Raw genomic sequence first — 23,966 nt, 5'->3', positions numbered from 1 at the left:
CCAAAACCTACTATGCAGGGCTATGAACAAGTCCAAAGTCTGTTTCCATTTTGCAGAGTACAGGGATGTGGGACAAGGGAGCATTCAGGAGAAGACTGCTCAGAACACTCTCCAACGTGTTGGTACTATTGTAGAAGTCTAATTTATTTGCATGTTAATTTATCTTCATTTTTTCTCTTTAGTGCCACGGGGATGAATTTGCTTCACTTCTGTTTATAATTGGCGCCACTGTCAAATTCCAGCCCAGCGCTGCAGACCTGTTATTTGAGAACTATGATCAAGGTGCTGGAAATGCCCAAATGCTCTCCCGTAAAGCTTGCTCTGTAATGGTTTCAGGATTGATGGGAATATCAATATTTTACAAAGCAAAATGGACTGGTGCTCTGCAAAAGCTACACTTGAGTCTCAAGTAAATAAAGCCATCTCTTTAGCCCGAGTAATTGCTCTACCACATGATACACGGAGGCAGCAAATTGCCAGGTTGCGAGAATTTGTAGCTCAYCCTTGTTTCTTCTCAGCAGTATTCAAGCTGCATGACCGTGGTATTGAACAGCTCCACTGAATTTCTGCAGTCCCACATAAACACTCCTTGCAAGAGTTTATCTGCACACGATGAGCACAGGTTGGCCAAGGCTGTAGTTGATAGAAGACCTTGGTGAACTCTAAACCACTGAGATGACATTAAGGGGTACTGTGTTACCCTCCTGGTAAGATTCAATAGGGATCCCGAAATCACAAGTGAYCCCACCATACTTTTTGCAATAGGAATATTTCTCTATGTAGGGTCCCAGTGAAGTTAATATTCACACTTCATTGGCCTAGATTTGCTCTAGAGGTCCAGCCACACGTGGCATTGTAGTGGTCCCACAGTGCTAGTGGGGAGTAGAAAGGTTCTCACCTTGCCACAGGAAAGGCAAAGGTAGCAGATGTGACCCCCAAATTGCTTTTTACACCAAAAGGGATCTTTGCCCCTCYATGAAGGCATGACACAGAACAATATTCCTAGGGAAGAACAAAGCTGTGCAACAAATTCAGCATAAAGAGACAAAAAAGAAAAAAGGTGGTGGGGTAAAGCCAAGTGTTATGACTCAAAAATCCGGTCTTAGTTTTCAGATGTTTCCAAGTTGTTTAAGCGCCTTTACAGTCATGCCTATTGAGATGCGAGGAGCAGATCTGGATCAAGCAGACAGGCAATACAGAATGTGCCAGGCGAGCGCAGAATTCAGACAGATCAATAAACGTATCCACCAGGACAACCGTTCTTGATTTTTTCATCTCATGACCTTGYATTAGCATAATGTTTTGAGAGTCTGCGCCCGGCCTCTTGCGCTCTCCTGGCAAAGGAGAAGGGGAAGCAGATCACATCCCTCTGCTCCCACCCCTCGACATTTAGGAGCTCACAATCCAGAACCAGGAGAACACCGGCAATCACTATAGTTAGCTTGCAAGCAAACAAGAAAAATCAAAAATAATTTGATTGTACTTGCCTGTGTGTAATATGTGAACAATTGATGAAACATTATAGAATATTCTACATTGAATATGCTATGGTAGGTTATAGGTTATAAATTCAGGAACAGTATAAGGAAATAAGGCTAGGATAATTTTAAACTGGACTGCTAATTCAAGCAATTAAATCAATGATGATAGAGGAAATAGCTGCTTACATGTAAAATTTAAGGGGGTGARATCGCAAGTGACCAAGCAAAAAACCCAGGCCAACACGTTCTGAATATCAGTCTTTTCCTTTTTCTAGAAGGATATTGCCTCAACTAATATAAAGAGGTGCTCACATTTCTCCCTTCTTTTAGGCAATTTATATTTTTAAGGCCTAGACCCATTAACCCAGCACTGCATTCGCTGCGTGCTGAAAAAACAGGCTCATCCCACATCTCCACATTTTAATTTAATTSTGTTAAAGCCACCTCTGGCATTTAGTTGCCAGGATATCTATATCCTATCTATATTCTTCTYGATATACATGCATAAACAAATACATTAGGGGTCAAGTCCTGAGCAAAGCCACGAGACCACCTAAGCAAAGACGCCAGCAGGATGCAATTGGAGCCTGTGATTGTAATTGAAGAGAGGAGGAGAAAAAAAAAAATTCAGTTCTGGAAATCTTCAGACTAACAAATAATTTTAGAACACGAGATTTCTACAGCTTTTGTGCAATTCCCCAAATTTTAAGTAAATTTTCAGACTGCAGCAATGCAATGAAACGGCTATCAAGCTAACCCTAAAGGAAAAATAGAGAATGTCGCCCACTTGTGCTCGCTGTGCTGGCTCTGCAATGGTTAAAAGGTCCCCACAGCTGTGCTGGCATCATCGATTAGGGGGAACAAGGAAGCAACAGAAAAATAAAGCCACCTTAATTTCAAGCTCCATTAGAATTGAAGGACTTGGAGTGGGAGAAATCAATGTTTGGCAAATRGGAAAGGACAAAAATCCGCAAAAGGAAAAATGTGTTTTCAGGCTCCGCTAATGCAAACAACGCATGTGAACAGCACTCAAGGTTGCTCCTTTAAGGCTGTGTGTCAGCATTTCCATTTATAAACTCTGATTTTMGTCGCACTCTACTACATTCCCACAAGCTTTGTTATTATTCTAGTATATACCACAAAGTATATCACAAATAATTTTATATATATATACACACACATTTTGTATATATTATATATACTATATTTAAAAGCTCCCACCGGTTGAATAATGTACCTTTTTGGTACCTAGAATCAGGAAAAATATTTCTATATAGTCACACACAAACACACACCAAAGACATAGACCTGGGACAGAAGTCTGGGGAGGAAATTGTGCCTACAAACTATAACACTGAAGTAAAAGCCAGAGCCACCTTTGACAGAGTCTGCCTAAGATACTCCGGAAAAAAAAACTGAAAATACCCCAGATATTTAATTTCAATACGACTCCATCACCACTTASACAAATTTAAGTCTAACCTCTTGCCCTCATTTAGCTAAAAGCTCTTATTTCTCTATTTGGACCTTTAAAGGGCTCTTCAGTCAATACTCTGAGCAGGCATGCCCAGAAAAGGGAAACAAAATAAACCCCAGTAWGCAACCTCAAATTTCAGCCTCGTCTCGACCAGTAGCACAAGATGAAATTGTCAGAGAAATGAAGAAATTTAATTCTGCTGAAGGCAAATAAAATTCTCATTTGGCACAGCACAAGCAGACTCCACCTCAGATTTTCTAAGCAGATAAAAACACAGGCCAGGAGAGCTCGCATTGATTTCTAGGAGGCTTTTCAAAGATCTCCTGGGAGTTGGAGCAAGGCTTAACAGTTTGAACACTGCCATGCCTTGAAATTGGCACTTTGATCTTGGGACATTTTAACACAAGCAGACGAGRGCTAGATCTAGTATCAAACTAGCACCATGAGCTGAAACAAGAGAGGTCGATGCATTCTAGAATCAAAATCTCTTAGCAGGTAGGAATTCAGTTGGTCCTTGATCCTGCAGGTCACTCCTAGCAGCTCCTGCAACCACATTCCCTAGAGCAGCAGGGAATCCCTCTATGAACGTGTGCATCAAAAAGGCATCAGGGCAAGACGCAGGTCCCAGTTTATGTATCACAACTGGGCAGCCTTTGCTGATATTTGTAAATAAGAGCCTCTCCTTTCACTACTGCGACCCAAGAGAGGGCTGCTGCAATGAGTGCCCTTTAACAGAACATCACTTTGCCTCTCTCGAGTACTGAAAAAAATCCCATTCCTCAATACAACCTCAGTGTATGTTACACACAACCCACCTGACTGTGCGGAGCTTGCTCTGTGCAGTCGACATTATTAAAAACTAGGAAGAAAGGTTAAAGAAAAAAACCACAAAACATGCATTTAAGTGCAAAATCCAGGCTCATATACCATATTCAATTTTGAAAAGTCTTCACCGAAATGTRGCTGACAATTTAAAAAAACTCATTCTTTATGCTGAAATTGTCAYGAACTGAATCTGTTATGAGAAATGCTTGTCGCATCATGTGCGATTTAAGAACACAATCTCTGAAATGAGAGGGGGGGGGAAAAATACAAATTCTTATAATTTAGTGGCATGCCGAAAATCTCTCTCATAGTCTTCCCGGCCTACTGCTCTAGTGGGAGATATTTCCTGGACTCACCCCTTTTTCTACAAGCAATCTACAACTGATAAATAATTCAGGTAATTAATTGAGCTGCAATCTGGTGCACTTTTTAGTCAGCACTATGTAGCTCCGTACAGAAAGTCTTTACTGCGTGTTAACACAAGGTGAGCCTTCCATTAAGGTGAATTCCTGGATTCTCTTACATTGCTTGCCTGTCTTGGAGCAGTGTCCRGGGACCTCATGCCCTAGGATGACCCCTGCTTTGACTTTTCTTGCCGTGTTTTACTCCATCTTCAAGGTACAGGATTTCTCAGCACTCTCCCTCTGCAGCGCTCAGTGCCCTTGCAGAAAGATTTGCCAGGATCGAATCTCTCAAGCACTGCCCACATACAGGCTGCTAGAAGAGCCTGCAACATAAGCAATGAAGACAATAAGTAAATAATTTAGGCAACAGAGCCCAAGCAGCTCAAGCAAACTGTCAGGGAAATCACAGCTGATTTCTTCTTTTCTGGCAGTAGTCATGAATGCAAAGGAGTGAGGTGGGAACACGCAGCAGGAAGTCCACGGAGTATTTTTATGCTCTACGAGCTTCGATAGTTTTAAAATTCATCAGGAACCTAAAATTTATGCTATGAACATTTAACTGTGTTTGTGACTCTCACAAAAGCAYGACAGGCAAAGCCTAAGCACCAGATTTGCACCCTCTCACGCAGAGCAGTTGCACCAACGTAGCATCCTGCTTCAACGCTGAAAGAGGAAGAGGGTGCATCAGATGCTTGCCTGAAAAAGGTTTCAGCTTCTTAATAAAGCCATAAAAGATTTAGGAGTTGATAATACTGACCAGACAGCCCGAAGCTCAAGGAACACCACACCTGCAGGAGTGACAAAATTGCTACCAAGTGTTACATGAACAAGGTTTAGGCAGGATTTAAGGCTAAACAAACGCATTGCAGAACAAAGACTTCTGAATGTAAGAGCTGGGAATCAATAAAAGACAAAGTAAAACWGGACTGGGGAAGGAGTCTGAGTTGACTGTCAGCAAATTATGAATCAAGTCCCATTAATTATTTGGGGTAAAGTTTTTGTTGATTAAAGAAAAGAGTAAAGGTAGTGTCAAAGCGTGGGCTGATGAGGTGCAGAATAGTCTTCTCCCTCCACAAAATTACAGCCTCCCASTGTAACCAGTATTCCCTGCCTATACCACCCTGCACGTTGCCCTCCAGGACACAGGGTGAAGGAAAGGCCGAATCTGACCAAGACAAATGGTGAAACAGAAGGAGCTTTAGGAAACCAATTCACAAAATGGCCAAAGAAAAATTCCAACATAATCACCAGACCAAAAGGTGTAAGAAAAAAAACCCATAGGAAGCTATTGTGGCATTTTTTTCTCCAAAGCATCACCTGATTTCAGATCTACTCAGTTAACAGAGCAAATTGAAGGGCAGGCAGTATTGTACCACACAAAGGTGCTCTCACACAACTATCACCCAAACTGTAATAAAAACTCCTTTAAAAGGACCAGACCCCGTTGTTGCTGACATTGTACCAGAACCTCTACACGAACGCAGAGTCAGCCATACTCTAAGCAAGGATTTTCAGGCAATAGCCTGTTGCCAACATCTGCTCGACAGCTTGAGATTTGACTGCAAATGTCCTCAAAGTAGCTGATGATGTTCTGCAAAACAGCACAAAAGCACCTGCACCTGTTAASCTGCAGCTAAACGAGGACAAACTATCAAGTCCAGTGTTTTACTCACAAACCTGAAAAAAATCACCTAAAATTAAGTGTCACACTACCCACTGCAGAGCACTTTTAGATAATCTACTGTGCACACTTATTGCACAYGTCCTGCAAAGAAAAAAGGAAATTAAGATTCAAAACACACATATATTAGGCCTCAGACATGAGTAGTCTGATTTAAGTCAAAGCGATCACTGATTAAATCACCAATATTATTCATGATTCAAAAGAGCAAATGGAGAACCTTGATTTAAGTTATTGATTTTAATCCTGTTTTACATTTGCTGTTTTCCTAGAGGAAGGGCTGAATCTCACTGGCTGATATGGCTATTCAAACGGGTTGATCTGCAATTAATGCTACACTAATCCTGAAACTCACTTCTTTTAACCAGCATAAATAACGTGACTGTAGATACAATTGCAACTTATTTAATAAACACAATATATATACACATAATAACCAGAATTGTTTTTAAGTTAAAAAACAATGAATGAGAAATTTAATAGATTACATCTACAGGCTCTACGTCAGACTCCACTAGGATGGAAATTAAAATTCAATTAGACCATTTTTAACTGTTTAATCAAACTGTCTTCTATAGAGAAAAAAGCATCCAGCTTGTATTTCAAAATGTTTGCATTTCAAACTGTCTTATCCTCCAAAGTAGCAACTAACTTTAGCAGTGAAAAGACAGATTGAAAATGACAGCTAAAAACAGAGGCATTTTGGCACCCGCAGATGCTTGTGGGCCAGTTCTAAAGGAATATTCAAGAATGCCGGTGTAGTTCGGTACCTGAATCCCACACAGGCCACCTGGCGTGGAAATCAATGGGATTCGGGTATCCAAAGTGTTTAATTATGCCTCAGGTTCTCTTATATTTCTCATCAGTTTCAGGTGGTCAAATACTCTGAAATATTTTGTCCCATATCCTGCAACTTTTGTAATTAAACTCAATGCTTGTCTTTTTTTTTAATTCAAAAGATGAAAGCAGTAAAAATGTATTCTAATGCCAGTCTCTTAACATGGGTTGAACAAGGTAACATCGAGGGAACTGTCTCTACGTCTGCTACCTCAACCGAAACAAAGATGAAGCGACACAGGAAATGAATGGGCTGACATTTAGGAAAAAATGTAAACAGCATTCTTTAYATTGAAAATGATGAAATAAATACTCATGGTAATTTCATACAACATGTAACACTGACAATTTTAAGGCTTATGCTGATCTCAAAGACAAAAATACTTTGATTCCATATAGTTTTTMAAGTAGCATTTGATGCATTAAAATTTGAGAATGCTTCAAGACCAAAAAAACATTTTTTTTATCATTTAAACCATTATCATACATTATAGAAAGTTTGGTCCATAAGCATATCATAATTTCAAACCTAAAGCTTTACTTTTAAATAAGGGCATTTTACAGAAAAACATTAAAATACTGACATTGGTCAAAAATATAATGAAGATGAGAAGAAACAAAAGATTAACAGTGTCAAATGCCCATACAATACTCAGGCCTCAAGATGTGGTACAAAGAGGACAGGGAAACTCACGTTTTGATCAAGTAATAAAAAAAAAGTCAAGAAAGATTGGCTATTCCACAGGCCTATCAAGAAATGTGGCTGTTTGCCCATGTCTACATAACTTAAAAGCTCCACTACTTTGGGGCCTAAGAAACTACTGTAAAGAACAAAGAACAAACAAGGAAGAAGCAAAAATCCTGAACAGAAAATTAGACAGAATGGGATCAAGGAAGGTATGTATTACGCTGAACATCGCTAATGAGATACAGCAAGAGACACAACAATATCAGAAATTGGAACAAGGAAATAAAATGAGAAAAGGCAGAAAGTGAATAGTGTCCATTTTCAAGTTCTCACCTTGGATCACAGAACAGAAAGTCTCCAGTGTGTAATATTTTTGGTGAAAAGGTGTGTAAAATCACGTAGGGGCAGTGAAAGAAGACTAAAATAACACTAGAATTGCTAGAGGAGCRGAGTCACAACGATAAATCCCATCTTAAACAAATATGTGAAATCCTCCAAGCTATTGAGTTCTCCTGTACACACACCCCTTGCTTTCTGAGGGCAACAGAAGGCCCTGAGGAGTCATTGCTTACACAGCAAGGTAACATCTCCCTGCCACGAGAGCCAGAGAGCACACCAGCACTCTGCGAACAGCTGTAGTCCACAGGGTACAGAGAGTTAAGTCAACTTAAGTTTTGTCTTAAGGGTACCTTAACACAAAAGACTTGTAACACTGCAAGACTGAACTAAGGGTCTATCTACCCAAAACGGGCAGTAGAAGTTGCCTGGATGAAACACAMAGTAGGCAAAACGGTTCTTCCATTTTTTCCAAAAAAGGCTCTTCCCAAGCCTTCCTCTCAGTCAAGGGAATTCCCTTCCCAAGTTAAGCAGTTTAGGACATATTTAGGCTGTAAGAATTAAGAGCTTAAAAWCATTTCAAGCATCCTCATTTAGCCATCTATTGTGACAAGGTTATGCAACTTGTAACAGAGTGAAGGAAGCTTTACCCACCTGCTTTATTCTACACTGCACATGTTGACTTAAATGTTCCTTATTCCAACAGCTCAAAAATGCCCAAGTAATTCATCATATGTTCTTCCAATGCTACAAAAAGAGGCCTTGAAACTATGGGAGAGGTATCAGAGTGAAATTTAATATTGTAAAGCAGACAGAGGGCTCAACATAGGTGTCAAGTACCTAGTTCCTCATGACACCAGCATGAGTTAAGAACAGGAACACTGCCGAAGCTCTTCTAACAACCAACTCAAATATCTGTCACCATCAAATGAAACATCTCCCCTCTCTACTTACTSTAGAGAGGGGATTAAGCACAGAGCAAGACTGKTTTTTTTTTTTTCCCCACAATGGTCTTAAGAGAGTTTAAACCACAGCACAGAGATGATGGTTAAGACAGTGTAGTTAATTCATRTGTCTGGATTATCCCTACCTGGATGTCAGTGTCCTTCACAGGCTCGAGAGGCTCAAAAGTGGTGGCTGCACTAAGACTCTCTAGTCGCTGAGAGATGTGGGATATATCAAGCCCTCTGGATCCAAGAAGAACAGATCTGTAAGGAAGAAAATGTACACGTATGAAATCAGTACCGAACAGACAAGGTTGCTGCTAAGAACTTCAAACCCAAACTCACTTCCTGTATTTAGTTCAGCTGCCAGCCATGTACAGACAGTATTTCCAGCTGTGCTACAGAAATTGCATAAAAAGCAAGATTGAATGGCTGGATATCTAACAGCCTCAGCCCTGCTGAGGTCTTTCTGCTGTTCCACTGCAGTACTGCACACCTGCCAAGTCCTTCTCGACAGAAATATATACACATATAGAATAATGCTATATGTCCTGAGCAGTGTCCAGAATAAGGAACTGCACCTTTTAGCTTTATTACCCRAGATCAGCAATAGCAGCTCCTCAGATGAACTTGTCAGCAGCTACTTTTCTTGGGTTTTATCTTTTTGGAAGCAACATAAAGGTGTGGGGGGGTGGAAACAGCTCTGCGGTCATGCTTCTTCTCCCAGGCATTTCCTCCCAGCAAGGAGGTTTGGTTTCTATAAAAAGACCAACCTGCAAACATCTCTCCCGTGTGTTTGGTTCCCAGGGCAGGTGCTCAGCCTCGCCACTACTTACGCCTTCACATCCGCGGTCTCCTGGGAGGTGCGGGTCAGCGTGCGGGAGCGCAGGCGCTCCCCAGCCTGCTGAATCTCCTGCAGGTTGCGTTCTACGTGAGGGAGCTCAGAAATCCCTTCTGTCTCGGCTGCAAGCTGTTCTGCCTGCTGGAGAAGCTCTCCAAAGCCTTCAGTGTCCATTTCCGCTGCAGGTTCTTCTCAAGATGCACAGAAACCTTGAGGAAAAAACAAAAAAAGAAAACACACACAACTTTGAGAAAATTCTTGCTCAACTATAAGTAAGCACTTCTTTTAAAACCTACAGGCGCACAAAGAGACTAGCAATAGCTCCTAATCTAGAACCTTATCATACTCTCTTCCCCCATCCTTATCGAGCCAGTACTTTCACGTGGTTGCAGAGAGATTTACCTTACAGGGCTAAGTTCCCAAGGCAGAGCTACAGTCACGCTGCAAGTGGGATGCAGATGCCACAGGATAGTTCATATAGTGCCTTGATATCAAGACGAGTGAACAGAAAGCCCAGAAATCCATATGAAGGATTTGATGTTAATTCACAGACTTAAACTCCTTGTGTGTAAACAGTAATTAGTACAACAGGTAGGGAAGGTGTGTGTATATACATACACACACACACACACACACATATAATTATATAAAGGCTGAAACATATAGCTTGAATGTGAGGCTAAATTAACAGCAGAAGAGATGAGCATGTACAYAGACACAATTAACCGTATTGGAAAATGTGTTAATCCATGCTAACTCCAAATTCCAGAAGAAACACACTCATAAGCCAATGAAAAGATGTACATCACCCCCAATGCATGCAGGAAGCCACAGTGGTGCTGGCAAGAACTGCCTGAATGTGGCAAATGAAAGAATATCTAACTCAAAGAAACTGCACAGCAGAAAGTAAAGGCTGTAAATTAGAGATGTTGTAATTTTGAGAGAGGGACAACACTGGACACCTGTAGGGTCATGTTGTTGCAATGATGTCCAAGGTAATGGAAAATAAGAAYCAAAAGCTCATCTTCAGCTGCTTGGCCACCAAACCCATCAGATTTGCTGCCAAATCAGTGGAGTGCTACAAACACCTGGCACCTCTAAAGCCAAGTCTCATCGTCTGCTTAACTTAAAGTCCTCAAACTTGAAAGCACTGACCTCTACTCTGCTTTGGGACTGGAAAAGAGTTGGATAGGTTAGTGAAAAGTAAGCCACAGGCCACAGCAAGCTCAGAGATTTCTCTTTTTCACAGAAGTATCAATGACTATCCATGAGCAAATGGAAATGAAAGGCTCTTGAAGTTTTCAGAACAGCTGCTGCAGGTTTCTGAATCCCASAGTGCTTGACACGAACCACAGGTCAGAACAGCTGCTTTCAAGGAATTGATTGTGGAGAGCACAGCTAAGGTTTGCCCTGATTTAGCTCTGCAGATAGCTGATAAAATGGGACTGGGTTCCCTTCTAACACAACAGGACTCACGTGGCAAAGGACCACATCTACTTGAATTTTCCATGAAACCAATAAAAACAACAGTAAAATCCTGTAGGTAAGAATTGATTTTCTCCTAGCAGCGATCAGTTTGGAGACCATCCTCATGGGGCTGCCTTGTCATAAGAGGAAAGCTAAAACTTTCTCTAACTTCTTCAACTATGTTGCTAGGGCACAGTGGACCCATGGGAATACAAGGGAAACCAACTATGCACAAAAGTGACCCTTTACAGGGCATTATAATTTAAAAAGACCTTTTTAGGTTGTGGGCATTCTTTCCCTATACGCCTCAGCCTAGGTAGTGTGCACACATGGAACTGTCCCACAGATGGAGCTTGAGCATCAAAACAGCGTTGTGGGAACTTACTAATTAACTTTTATATTCTAAAACAGCCTCACTGCCAAGAAAAACTGGAGCACTCAAACCCCTTCACCCTTTCAGGGTAACATGAATAATGATAGCAATTTGTTTCATTTATTGCCTTCTCAAAGGCATCTAAGCAGTGTCCATCCTTGAAAATTATTTGGGGGCATTCAGAGCAGAGCAGAGAAATTACCGAACTGGAATACTGTCCAAGCTCTTCCAACAATCACCTCGAACACCTGGAGTAACTAAACACTGCCCTTATGAAAGCTGCATTCTCCAAACCCAAGGGGAGGTGATCACGCTAAGTCAGCCTAAGTCAGGCTAAGCCAGCCTCAGTGCACAGCGCTACCAACACAGGGCCTTGGGTGCAACCTCACTCACATGCATCCGTTTCACCCTCCCCGTGAAGCGCTTGGGATTAAATAAGACCACTCAGATCCTGGGCATTAACCCAAGCCCTTTATCATTTATTCAACAATACAATCAATAGAAAACAGCCTGATTATTTGAACAAAGCAAGAGAGCATATCAAGCCTGCAAACTAAAAATATGCTGCAATTTCAGCATTTCTTGGTATCCCTCAACCATACTAAAGCGACCTAATGCAACTACTTTATGTGCCTCATGCTCCAGCACACTGCTAAGCGCAGCTACCGGTGGCGAGGGCATCCTTGGCTTATCTGTGTAAGGACCGAGACAAAAGCACCAACTCCCGAGCACAACTTGTTTGGACACAATCAGGTAGAAAGAACAACTCACGCGCAGGGCTGCTCTGCCAGGGTGCCAGAACAAACCTCTCCGGACACACAGAACTTTCCAAGTTCCCTCCAGCGGCTTCTGGAACCCCAGGAGCTTTAGAGAGAGGCAATAATCACAGTTTCAGTGACTCGTTAATCAGATGCAATAGTTTGAGGCTGGGTTTGAGGAAATCAGCACCCAGTAAGATGGAAGAGGGTGGGAACACAGCCTCACGCCCTGCAACGCAGCACAACGTCTTTCCAGTGTTTACTCGGGGTAAGTCAGGTGCATCCCTGACAAAAGCAGCCTCTGCTRGCAGATGCTGGCCAGAAAAGCCACCCTTCCCTGCAGCTGTGACTGCACTGCTGGATCCTCACCGAGCTGCATATGGAGCATGGGATGATGACTATGGCCTTCAGCTGGATCCAATTCCATCCAGTTCACTTCCTCTTTTCATTAAGGAGGAGATTAAAAAGTCTGGAGCATTACAAGGCACTATCTACAAAACAGCTCCCAAACCTGCACTTTTTAGCCATAGACTCAGTGTTGACTCTATATAAGGTCTACCCCACAAATCTGCTGATGCAGAATAGCTGCAAGACCTCTGGAAAACAGAATGAACCCAACAAATATGGAATAAACCAGCTTGTTTGGGTTTTTTGACCAACAACCTGTGATTATTCTCAAGCACTGTGAGGGACAGCTCTCCACTGATCTAGAGAGCAAACACTATATATTTTTCTGAACGACAAGACTCAAATATTCAGATTAACACCCCAAGTGACTTGGTTTGTGCACCAGAGTTTGCTGCATTCCAGAGACTGCAGCCTAACTCGTAATGCTGCTCTTCAAGATGGAAACTGCTTTCACAGTAGCAAGCAGAACGATGCCAGTTTTCACAGGTGGCTGGGGAAAGAGCAACAACTGACACCTCAGGAAAAAAAGAAATAACGCAGAAGAAATTAAGCTAACTTGAACAACAGATCTAGCCTGGGCTGAAAGCCAGGACTAGAAAGGTTTTTCTGTGAAACTTGGATGACTTATCAATAGGAGCTGCCGCATTAGGCTGCCACTCCGTGTCCAATTAAGCACCAGGTCAGTGTTTATCCAACATTCAAAGAAGTGGGTGCTACATATTGTGCAAACTGACCATATTTAAGCCAAAAAAGAATCACACAAGATGGTGTCAGGTTTTTAAAGTCCATTCAGGCTAATTGTAAATGATTGAGGAGGGGGGGGAAGTCTTGAAGAGCATTACAATGCTGTTTAGTGACAAACGCTGCAATTATTGTACTCCAAACGTCTCTTGACGAGAGAAGTACCTCAAACACTGCAGGCCATTACTAGCAATGTTATAAACATAAGCTTGGGGTGTTTTGGTCTGTCGGTGTGTTTTTATGCTTTGCATGTCCTACTTCCGTAAGGATTACTATCTAAGCTATATTTTTCTTTCCATCCATTTCAACTTTTTCCTTTCAGTCCCTGGACTAGATGATCTCTAGAGGTGCCTTCCAACCTCAACCATTCTGTAATTCCGTAAGGATACAAGTCACAGACCCTGTGTCACYGGGCCTATGTAAGAACAGGACAAGAGTCCAATGGAAACAGCGCAGGCCCCAGTGACCCCTTTCAAACCCTGCGGTCTCTTCCAGCCTCATTTTCAAATATCTCTGGTGCATCTTCGACAAATCACACATCCCACCGCGAAACAGATGCACATCTAGCAAGGAAATTAGGATAGGACAGCACGGAAATGAACCCAAAGTTTTAAAGGCAGCGACATTCACAGCCAGTTGGCCTTGTCCCTCTTCTCCATCCTGTAAGTTATGGGGTGTGGAACCAAGCAATGAGCACTTTGAATGATTTATTCCCATTTCCATGCATTCCTCAATACTCACTTGCACCTGCCACAGGCCTTTGAAGTTCCCCCTTGATTTGAGATTGGGAGTCTCAAATCAACACTATCCTAAATATCTGACACCTGGCAGTTTTCTTGYCTCCTCATCCGGCCTCTTTTCCAAGCCTCAGGCCCTCAGCCTACCAAACACCTCAGCASGCTGCTTGCTTGTTCTGCATGGCAAAAGGACCCCTCTTTGCATCAAACACCGTTTTATTTCCAAAATTCCTTACATGAAACCCCAAGCGCTCYCCTTCCCTCCGAGTTTCCTGCAGTATCACCCTGCGGGAGCACCAGGGACCAGACCACAGAGCCGCGTTCCCTTGCGGTCGTTTCTCGGCACCTCCCGCGTGCAGCCCCTTCCAAAGRGGCCCTCCAAAGCCCTCCCGAGGGAGGCGCATCCCCCGCCGCGCGGTCCCTCCCCACGCGGGCCGCCCCAGGAGGCTCCGCGGAGGAGGGAAGCGGCCCCTCCTGCGGCCCGGGCCCGGGGCTCGCCGCGTCGGGGGGCGCAGCGGGCTCGGCCCGCGCGGAGCTGGCGGCGGCACCACCCGGCTGCGGGGCCGCCCAGCCCCGGGCCGCGGAGCGCGAGCGGCGCCGGGGCCGCCGCCGGCACCGAGGGAGGCGGCCGGAGCCCGGCCCGGCCCCGCCGCACTCACTCACCCGCCCGCCGCTCCGGCCGCCGCTGCCGCCCCCGCGCCGCGCGCTCCCATTGGGCGAGCCGCGGCTCTTCCCGGCGTGCCGCGCGCCGCCTCCCGCCCCCTTCCGCGGGAACAACTTTATGCGGCGCTACGCGGGCGGACACGGACAGCGGGGCGGGGCGCACGAGCGCCGCGAGTTCGAGGCCGCCCTCCGCCGCCAGGCCGCGGCAGGCAGGCAGGGGGCGGCAGCGGCGTTCGAGAGAGCGGCTCCCGCGGACAGCGGCTCCCGCGGACAGCGGGACTCCCGACCGTTGCGCGGGGCCACGCGGGCCCGCCGCGGGTCCCCGCCACGCGCGCGGCGCCCTGCGCCCGCAGCAGAGGTGCCGCCCGGCTCGCTGCGCTGCGCACGGCCCCGCGCCCGCTGCGCGCAGCCCCGCGCCCGCTGCGCACGGCCCCGCGGCCGCCGTGTGCAGAGGCGCCGCCGCCTCCCGCCGCGGGTGTCACGAGTGGCGCCGGGCTCGGCTCGCGGGGCTGCGGCTGCCGCCCCCCGGAGCGGAGCGGAGCGGAGCGGAGCGCGGCCCGGCGGGGAGCAGGGAGCGGCCGTGCCCTGTCCCGCTCCTCCGCCGCGCTTCCCGGGCGGCCCCCGTCGGGAACAGGGAGGGGGGACCCCACGCGACACGGGGAGCCCTGGGGCGCGGCCGGATYCTCTGGGGGTCCAGCAGGGCAGGGCACCCTCTGTGGGTCGGGGGGATGAGGGGATTCCCTAAGGGATGGGGTTTCCCCGTGGAGTAGAGGGGTCGCCTTGAACCAGGAGCGTCTTCTGTGGGGCAGGGAAATGGGGGAGTCCCCAGGAGACAGGGGGTCTGTGGAGTGTGTGGGGGGTCCTCGTAGCACAGGGACATCCTCTGTGGGGCAGGGGAATGGGGGTGTCCCTGGGGCATGAGGGAGGCCCCCCATAGGGCAGGGAGGGCCCTCGTGGGTCCCCGTGGGACAGGGACTGTCACCCCCCTGCGCTGGCTCCCAGGGCAGCCCTGACAGCGGCAGTCCCAGCAGGAGCCAGCGCGGGAGACATCGGGGGGACAGGAGCTGGGAAGGGACCGGTGGGGACGGTTCTTGGCCGTGGGACGGGGCAGCACCTGCTTCCCAGTCCGAGAGTTTCTCCCAAACAAAGATCTCGCTTCTGCAATGGGAAAGTTCCCTGGAGGGATGTGCCGTGCCCCACGGTGCAGCCACGTCCCTGCGTCCCAGGAAACCTGGGAGCGACTGGCACAGGAGCCGTCCAGGACCTCAGGACATCCACCTCTGCTCACGCGGGTTCCTCCATCCAACCTCTCGTGMCAAGGCCGTCAGGGAAGAGGGAATCCCCAGGCGGCATCAGAGTCCTCCCGCACTGAGGGAGCCCGGCCGTGGAAAGCTGCCTTTGGAAAGGCTGCCCGAGCCGAGGGGCTGGCGAGGAGCTGGCCCTGTGCCAGGAGCACCCCATGATCCCAACTCTCCAGGGGCACGAGCGCCCTGTGAGGCAAGGAGTCCCCAGCAACCAGCTGCTTATTGGTACTTATATACATGGATCTTTATTTAGGAAGCTTATCACGTGTCGCACAGGACAAATATTAAGGATATGTGAGCACATACAAAAATAAAGCGCGGGCAATAAAGTTAGTGGTGGCCGTGCGGGCGGGCGCTCCCCGTGCGCCCTACTTGCAGCAGCTGCACTTGGCGGCGGGCGGCCCTTTGCACACGCAGCCTTGGGCGCACTTGGCACATCCAGCCGGGCAGCAGGAGCAGCAGCCTGGAGCGGGGAGCAGAGCACGTCAGGGAGCGTCGAGAGCCCCCTTGGACACCCTGTTCTTCCTCTCGTCCCCGCCAGTCCTTGTGCTCTGTTCTCAGGGGAACGGAGCGTCCTGCCCGGAGCCATCCCAGCACCTTCCCCGCTTCCAGCTCCTCTCCCGAGGGGTCTTGGCCATGCAGGTCCGCCCTGGGCTGGCTGGGAGGGGCGGGAAGGGGCCAAGCTGCCTTCCCAAGCCTTTTGGCCAGTTCTGCTTCACGAAGCTTGCTCCGGGAGCCGCTCCAAAGCACAGGAACGGCGCGGGCGGACAGGAGCTGCGCTCCGTGCCGGAATGGCACCTGGCACCAAGCCTCGGGTCACAGCAGGGACCATCAAGGCTACGCTCGGTGCGTTGGTGCACAGGGAAGTGCTTCCCGGTTTGGGAGCACGGGAGGAGCAAACCAGTCCCTGGGAAAGGGACACGGGAGCCCGCGGGGCTGGAAAGGGCGCGCGCTGCGGGGCACGGTGCCCACGCGCAGCACGTGGCGGCCACCCCGGGCCCCTGCTTACCTTTTTTACACGCCGTGCACTTGCAGTTCTTACACTTGCAGTTGTCCCCGCAGGTGCAGGTGCCGCCTGGAAGGGGAAGCGGCGCTGAGGAGAGCTCCGGGCACGCGGGGCTGGCACCGCGGCACGCGGCACCCCGGCACCAGCTCTGCAGGCTGCTTGTGGCCCACGCAGCCCCCCCGGCAGCATCCCAGTATCCCCGGCAGCATCCCAGTATCCCCCCCAGCATCCCAGTATCCCCCCCAGCATCCCGGCATCCCCCCCAGCATCCCGGCCCCGCGGGCAGTACGGACTCACCACTGGCGCAGGGGCAGTCCTGGGAGTCCATGGGAGCTGGAGGCGGCGGAGGCGCAGGGACAGGGCGAGCGGGCAGGCGCTTTGGGCGGCACGCGCGGCCGCCTCCTATTTATCGCCGCCTGGGAGAGAGCGAGTGCAAAACCCTCCGCCCCTCGCGGCCCTGCGCACGGCCCAGCGCGGCTCCTGCCCCGGGCGCTGCTGATTCATCCCCCTTGCGCCCGGCCCGGACCCATTCCCCTTCCCCGCACCCCACGCAGGGGGTACCCCCCCGGGGGTGCGTGTGCWGGGGTAATGCACAGCGTGCGGGCGCAGAGAACGGCCGGCTCTCATCACACYGATGACACGAGTGGTCCCATGAGGGCTGTGCTGGGGGCAGGGGGCTGAGCACCCATGGGACCCCCCCGGACAGCCCCGGCTGCGCACGGCACGGCCCCCGCGCTGGGGTCAGTCCCAGGGAAACGTGACCCGTTTTGCACACGCGCGTGCGGCGACGAGGAGGAGGAGGAGGAGGAGGAGAAGGAGGAGGAGGAGGAGGGAGGAGGGGGGCGAGTGTCCCCGCCACGCACTCGTCGGCCCATCTCCGGGCCTCCCGCGGTTTCTATCCCACCGGGAAGGCTTCCCGGAGCAGGCGGAGAAGGAGCAGCACAGGCGGCACGGGACCGGAGAGGGCAGTGGTGGGCAGGCCCTGCTTGAGAGCAGTCAGGATTTGGGGATAAACCTGGGCCACGGGCCGGGAGCACCCTACGTGGGCGCCTGGGTCCCGTGCGGGTGATTCCCCGGGCGCATCCGCGGCAGAGGGAGCCGTGCCCTGAGTCAGAGCCGCYGTCCCGGTGACGGGCGCCCCGGCAGCCGGATGAGCGGAGCCCCCGGCTAACGGCCACGGCTCGGCGCCGGGGCAGGTGACTGGTGGTGACTCAAGGGACGGCGCCAGGTCAGCCCCAAGGAACGGGGAGCATCTCATGGCCAACGAGGGGACGGGCGACTACATCTGCCCGAGAGCTCCAGCTCCGTCCCGGGACGTGTGGCCACGGCGTCACACACAACACCAAGCCAGGAGTCCGCTGCCGCTTCCACGGCCCGCTCCTTGCTGATCCCCATGGGCACYGAAAGCCCTAGGGACGGGACGGCTGCTCAGAAAGCAGCCCGGGCCACCCGCTGCTCCGGGTGCCGCGGGCTGATAACGAGTGTTTTGCCCGTGGGAAGTAGGTGCCGAGGTGGTTTTGTTTTGCTGCACTTGCCAGCCCTTTGGCGGCGGMGGAGGAGGATGAATCACCTCCGCACCTGCCCCCAAACGCTGGCCTTCCTCCAAACCGCTCCCAGAGGCGCGCGCGCCCAGCCAACGGCCTTGGGAGCCGCTTGGGASGGAAACGGGAACCGCACGGAGATATCACACGATGGAGGCTCCTTTATTTTCCCAGAAAGTGCTAGCGAAGGCAGCAATGGGTAGCCAAAAACCTGCAGTGAGGGCAGGGCTGAGGATACATCCGCGCTGGCGCTCAGCGAGCCCAGGCACCAGCAAAGCCAGAGCAGGAGCCGGCGCCGCGTGCAAGCGCACGCCTTGCTGGACCGTCCTCCGCAGCGCTAAAGCCTATAGCAATAAAAAGATCATTTTAATGAGAGCCTGCTCGTTGTCATAAGGATATTAGCAGATTTTCATTAAAAAAAAAAAAAGGAATTGCACCGCATGCAATAATATAATGCTTTCCCAACTCCGCACAGGGCTTTGATGTGGGATCAGCACTGGGACTGGGATCTGCGTTGCAATCTAGCTTGAGCCGTGACTCAAAAGCGCTGGTTTCTGAGCCTGCCTCTGCCGCGGACTCACTCAGGCCTAGTAGCTTGCAACTTGTCCAGTGTTTCTTATCTGCAGACTAAATATCTGTGCTATTTCCTCCCGCCAAAGGCAGCGCGGAGAAGAAGGCAATTAGCACCATTGCCATCAGTTGTTCTTAATGAGGGAAGGAAGAAACCCAAAGGTCTTGAGCCGATACCTTGCCAGGTATCGCGCAGGCAGGTGGCTCCATTGGGATGACTCCTCATGGAAAACGGCGCTCCAGGTTTCCTTGCTTCCTAGGGCAGGTTTTTGGCAGGACTGGCGGGATGGCCAGTGTCCCCGGGCAGGAGGTGGCCACGGGGCTGGACCAGGCGCGTCTGGGCACGTCTGCAACATGAAAGGGCCGGCGTCTCTTTCAATCATGAGGCGCTTAGACATGCGAGTGGGGATTCCTTGGAGGTCTGCGGAGGGAGCTGCCATGGGGAGCAAGGGGTGAGGGCACCCAAGGGGTCCCCAGCGGTGCCAGCAGCCCCCAGRCCCCCCGGCTCTCCTCCTGCCTCCAGTGCTATCCTGCACACTCCATAGTTTTCATCCCTCCCCTTTGCCTCCTCCAGGTTCCCACAGACTTCAAACTCACCTGCTCCCGCTACCCTCCTCCTTCCTGGCTGAAACGTGACCTGCCGTTTCCAAGTATCATTACCTTGGGCGCATTCCCTTTTTCTGTTATTTCCACTCGCTYCTTTCCACAAGGAGAAGCTGAGCAACCCCCTGCGGGGCTGGGCGGCCGCGTGCCCGAGCTTGCAGGGCGCCGGGCCCCTCGCTGCAGACACGTCCGCTCCAGGGGTGCGAGAGCCTCCTTGGAAGCCAGCGGAGAAGCCGGAGCCTGTTCTCCTGGCTGTGGAGCAAGGGGAGCAGCCGCTCGGAGATGCAGCGGCCGCAGCCCCCGTGTCGCTGCTCCGACGGGCTCCGCTCCCGAAAACCACGCGGGCTGCAGCCGGCGCTGCTCCCGCAGCCGCCCTCGGAGCTCCGTGGATGCCGGTTTTCAACCTGTTTCCAAGCCCCTGCTGTGGGAGGGCTGTGTGCTTCTCAGGGTGGAGGATTCCTGCTGTCAGATAAGGGCATGGATAAGGACATGGGGGTGCCAGAGCCCTGGCACAGGCTGCCTGGAGAGATTGTGGAGTCTCCTTCTCTGGAGATCTCCAAAACCCGCTTGGATGCAGCCTGTGSCACGTGCTCTGGGTGACCCTGTGTGTGCAGGGGGGTTGGACTAGGTGACCTCTGGAGATCCCTTCCAACCTTAACCATTCTCTGATTCTATGATTCTATGAAGGACACAGGGATTTTTACTTCTATTTGATGTCTTAGCCAGTAAACAGCTCCTGAGTATTAAATGTCCTCATTGAGTAATGAGGCCGGCTTCTCCACATAGTCCTTCTTCCCACTCCCATCAGTACTCTGACTTGTTGGTAAAAATGGAAACCCGCCGTGCAGGATTTCCTCAGACTGGTGGGGAAATACCAGAATAACTTCCAAAATGATGGGGGCAGAGGATCCCTGCAGGAGAGATCCTTCAGCAGAGCGCGTTAAGGGCTGGGATGAGCCAAGGAGACAGCAGGAAGACACAGGAGCATCACCAGAGATGCAAAGCCCTGGCACGGCCTCGGCAGCCTGCGTTCCCTCCGGAGCAGCAGGCTTGGATCTTGAACCTTTGGAGCTGGTCTATCAAAGCCAGGGTGGATTTGGCAAGACTGGACATGGGAAGTGTTTGCATTCACTGCTGATATCACAGCAAAGCGGAGGGGACTCTGCGTGTCCATCCCGCACACCTGCACTGCTAATAGCACTTTCCTAGCTAATAAAGCCAATAAAACAACTGCAAATTTATTTTTGCATCTCAAAAACCAAAGGGAGAAAAATGGATGCTATTGATTTGTCACAGACGACCTTAAAAATATCCCATGAAAGTCGTAATATCTGCAAAGAGATTCATGCCCAGGGCCAGGCACCCGGCCAGGCTCTGGAAACCAGTTCTGCACTTGACTCTAAGCGGCTGCTCTCCAGCCTGCCCAGCATACCCCCGTCTGAACCAAGGGCAGTGAAGATTAAAAAGGTACATTAAAAAGCAACACTCTGATTTCACTGTCAGAGCCTGCAAATTCAGAGCTGCAGATTTAACCTGCAGCATAACGCAACCATATTGCAGACTTACCCAAAAGTCAACAGCATAGTTGGAGATGTAAAACAATACTGACGGCCCCAAAAAATGCATACGTAGGAAGAAGCTTGAATTTTCATATATTTACAATTTTATCAGTCTATAATGGTGCATTACAGTACATTCTTTCCTGTTTTGCTTGGTCGGGTTTACACCAGCCTGAAGAACAATATTTTATATTGCTGGGGGATGAGCTCAGGGCAGCAGCAGTGTTTTCTGGACCTTGGAAATAGCGTCTTGTTGCTGGGTTCATATTGGTGTTACGCCTTTGCTCTCTGTTATGCCAAGCTGGGTCAGGAAAGGGGACCCGCTGCACGGCTGGCGTCGGAAACGGGGCTTAACCACCGCTCCAAAATGGGGAAAACCACCCTCTTTAACAGGCTCCAAACGATCGCCCACCTCATGATCCGAAAGCATAATGCCACATGGAGAGAGTTGCTGGAAAAATCCATAGAAACAATCAGAAAAAGTTTAAAAGAAGGTTAAAAATGTCGTTTGGCATTTTGGAGTCGCATGATTTGCCTGCGCTGGAAGGGCAGCCAGGCGCGGGACGTGCTGCCCGCCCTGCGCTGCTTTTCTGCCTCCCACATGAATGCTCTCTTTGAGAGCCCAGCATTCGCATTCAGAACAGGCGAGCCGCTGCTGACCAGCGTTCGACAAAAATAAAAAATAAAATTAAAGAAAGAAAGCTCGGAGTTTCATCATTCATCCTTGCAGTTGTAAACCACACTGGTTTCTAAATGCAAATCCAGGAACAGCAGGCAGCTTTCCTAGAAGTAAATTAATTTTCCCTTTGGGGTGATTCAGTAGCATTTTTAGCGACAGGGGGGTTGCTCCAGCACACCTGTTTATTTTTCACACCTCTTGCATCTCGATGGGATGAAGATGACCGTTTTCTGCCACGTTTTTGGGCAGCCCGTGCAATAGCAGCGGCTGCTGGGAGCTTGGCTGCCACACAGGGAGCACGGGGGATTCGTGTTACGTTTGTAGTTAGAAATATTCTTTAAACCCTGATCACAAGTTATTCAGTGGACTCAATAATTTCCAAATGTTGAGCCAATTTCCCTTATAAACACAGTTCTCGACCACTGTGGACTGTATCCTAATRTTGCTTCCAGCTAACACCTGCACCCAGGCTCTGCTCAGCAGATCCCAACTTGCCTTAAAGGATAACCCTTATTTTTTTCACTGGAAGCCCTTATTTTTTTTCACTGGAAAACATAGAAGGAGGTGGCAGCCTTCTTGCCTGTGTGTCAGAATTAGGGCAACTAGTTGTTTCCTACCCTGGTTTTCCTCTGCGCTTACAAATGCTTTTGGTGGAAGCCAAAGAACTGGCTTCAAAAACTGGTCCAGGGAGTCAGGTTGGCRCTGAGCCACCACCGCCACCGAGGTCCTGGGTTTCCATAGGGATTTGTGAAGAGCTGATGAACACGGATGCCAAGGTTGGGACCAAAAGCGGCRTCTATGCAAGTGAACTGCTCCCCACGCCTGCACCTGCGAGGGTGGAGGTGGAGGAAAGCGGTGGCAGCGAAGCTTGCGGGAAGACCTCACCGAAGGAGAAGGTGATTTTATTATATAAAGTCTTTAAGCAAGCTGGTTTCACATGTTCCCACTTGCAAACAGCAAGGCATTATCCAAGCTGGAATCATGCATGTGCAACACGGACCATGGGAGACACCAACCTGCTCGTCCTCTCCAGGCCTCCTGCGGTTTTTAATCCATCGGCTCTGCGAAACCCATTCCAGGCCAGGCCTTTCGCATCACTTAGGAGCCGTGTTTGACTACCAGCCTCCTGCGGGCTAATCAGGACAGGGATGTCACATGAGATAGGCGGTCATGGTGCTGCCGTGGGGAGCACAAGGTCTCCCGACGCCAGTGTTTGCAGAGGCTTCCCGGCCTTGGGAGGCAGGACAAGCTCCYGGAGGGCACGGGTTGGGAAGGGAGCTTCTCGTTATCATCCTCGGCTGCTCCTTTAACCTTTGATGTGCTCTTTCTTCTGTGCTCCTATTTGTTTTGACTCGCTACGGAAGAGGGGGAGGAACAGTGGGATTCTGGGCCAAAAAAAAAATAGATTTTGCCTGTTCTCTGCAGGACCTGTGTGCAAGATGAGTCTTATAAAGTACCTGCCAATACCTGCATTAAGGTCAAGCAGTTGTTAATGAATACTAAAGTACTTGACAGCATGTGCGTCTGCGAGACGTGATTGAGGCCTGCAAACTTCCTTTGGCTGCAGAAATAAGGGATTCTGCAAAAATAGACAGGTAAACCTATTAAAAAAAAAAAAAAAAAAGGCAGAGCAAGTGCAGGATGGCTTTGAAGTTGCTCTTTCCCAGACAACGCGGTGTGTTTTAAATACGTGATTCGTTTTTACTGGCTTCCTCCTCGGTAAGARGTTTTCTTGGCTTAGAGCGAAGAGGAGGGCGGCTGCCGATGCAGCTGCAGTGATGTTGGGGAGCCCTCCCTGCGGCCGGCGCTGCCCCCGCGGGGGACACGGCCGGGACACCGCGGGGCTGGGGGCCCGCGGGGACAGCGCCCGGGGCGACGCTGCGGCCCCTGCGCTCCTGCCCCCCGGACACCCCACAAGTGCCCTCCAGCCCCCCAGCCTCACAACTGCCCCTCCAACGTCCCTGGCCCCACAACCGCCCTCCCCTACCCCACAACCTCCACATCTGCCCCTCCAAACCCACAACTGCCCCTCCAGCTCCCCCA

The 23,966-nt window shown here is 49.8% G+C and overlaps 1 protein-coding gene and 1 long non-coding RNA gene across 4 annotated transcripts in view; both read right to left on the bottom strand.

The window, feature by feature from the left end:
- NUP93 (nucleoporin 93) overlaps positions 1-14,684 on the bottom strand; it is a 64,381-nt gene extending 49,697 nt beyond the window's left edge. The window contains exons 1-3 of one of the 3 annotated variants that reach the window (XM_026034390.1): positions 14,662-14,684; positions 9,510-9,723; positions 8,820-8,937 (exon numbers count right to left, since the gene is read on the bottom strand). In XM_026034390.1, coding sequence (XP_025890175.1) covers positions 8,820-8,937; positions 9,510-9,688 — 297 coding nt within the window. In that variant the 5' untranslated portion in view covers positions 9,689-9,723; positions 14,662-14,684. Of the gene's footprint in view, positions 1-8,819; positions 8,938-9,509; positions 9,724-9,916; positions 9,953-12,125; positions 12,143-14,661 lie in introns of those variants that run through there. The other 2 variants (XM_026034392.1, XM_026034391.1) reach the window with 2 other exon arrangements.
- A 1,500-nt stretch (positions 14,685-16,184) lies between these two features.
- LOC112943267 lies at positions 16,185-17,354 on the bottom strand. The gene is made up of 3 exons (XR_003248541.1): positions 17,269-17,354; positions 16,975-17,040; positions 16,185-16,428 (listed from the first exon to the last, which is right to left on the bottom strand). It is a non-coding gene; the product is annotated as an uncharacterized LOC112943267 (long non-coding RNA).
- Between the last annotated feature and the right edge of the window lie 6,612 nt (positions 17,355-23,966).

The sequence above is a fragment of the Nothoprocta perdicaria genome, unplaced genomic scaffold, assembly GCF_003342845.1.
Source record: "Nothoprocta perdicaria isolate Ctin4 unplaced genomic scaffold, notPer1 scaffold_143, whole genome shotgun sequence".
Lineage (NCBI taxonomy): Eukaryota > Metazoa > Chordata > Aves > Tinamiformes > Tinamidae > Nothoprocta > Nothoprocta perdicaria.
The sequence above is the reverse complement of the archived record's forward strand: the minus strand, read 5'-3'. Positions and strand labels throughout refer to the sequence as shown.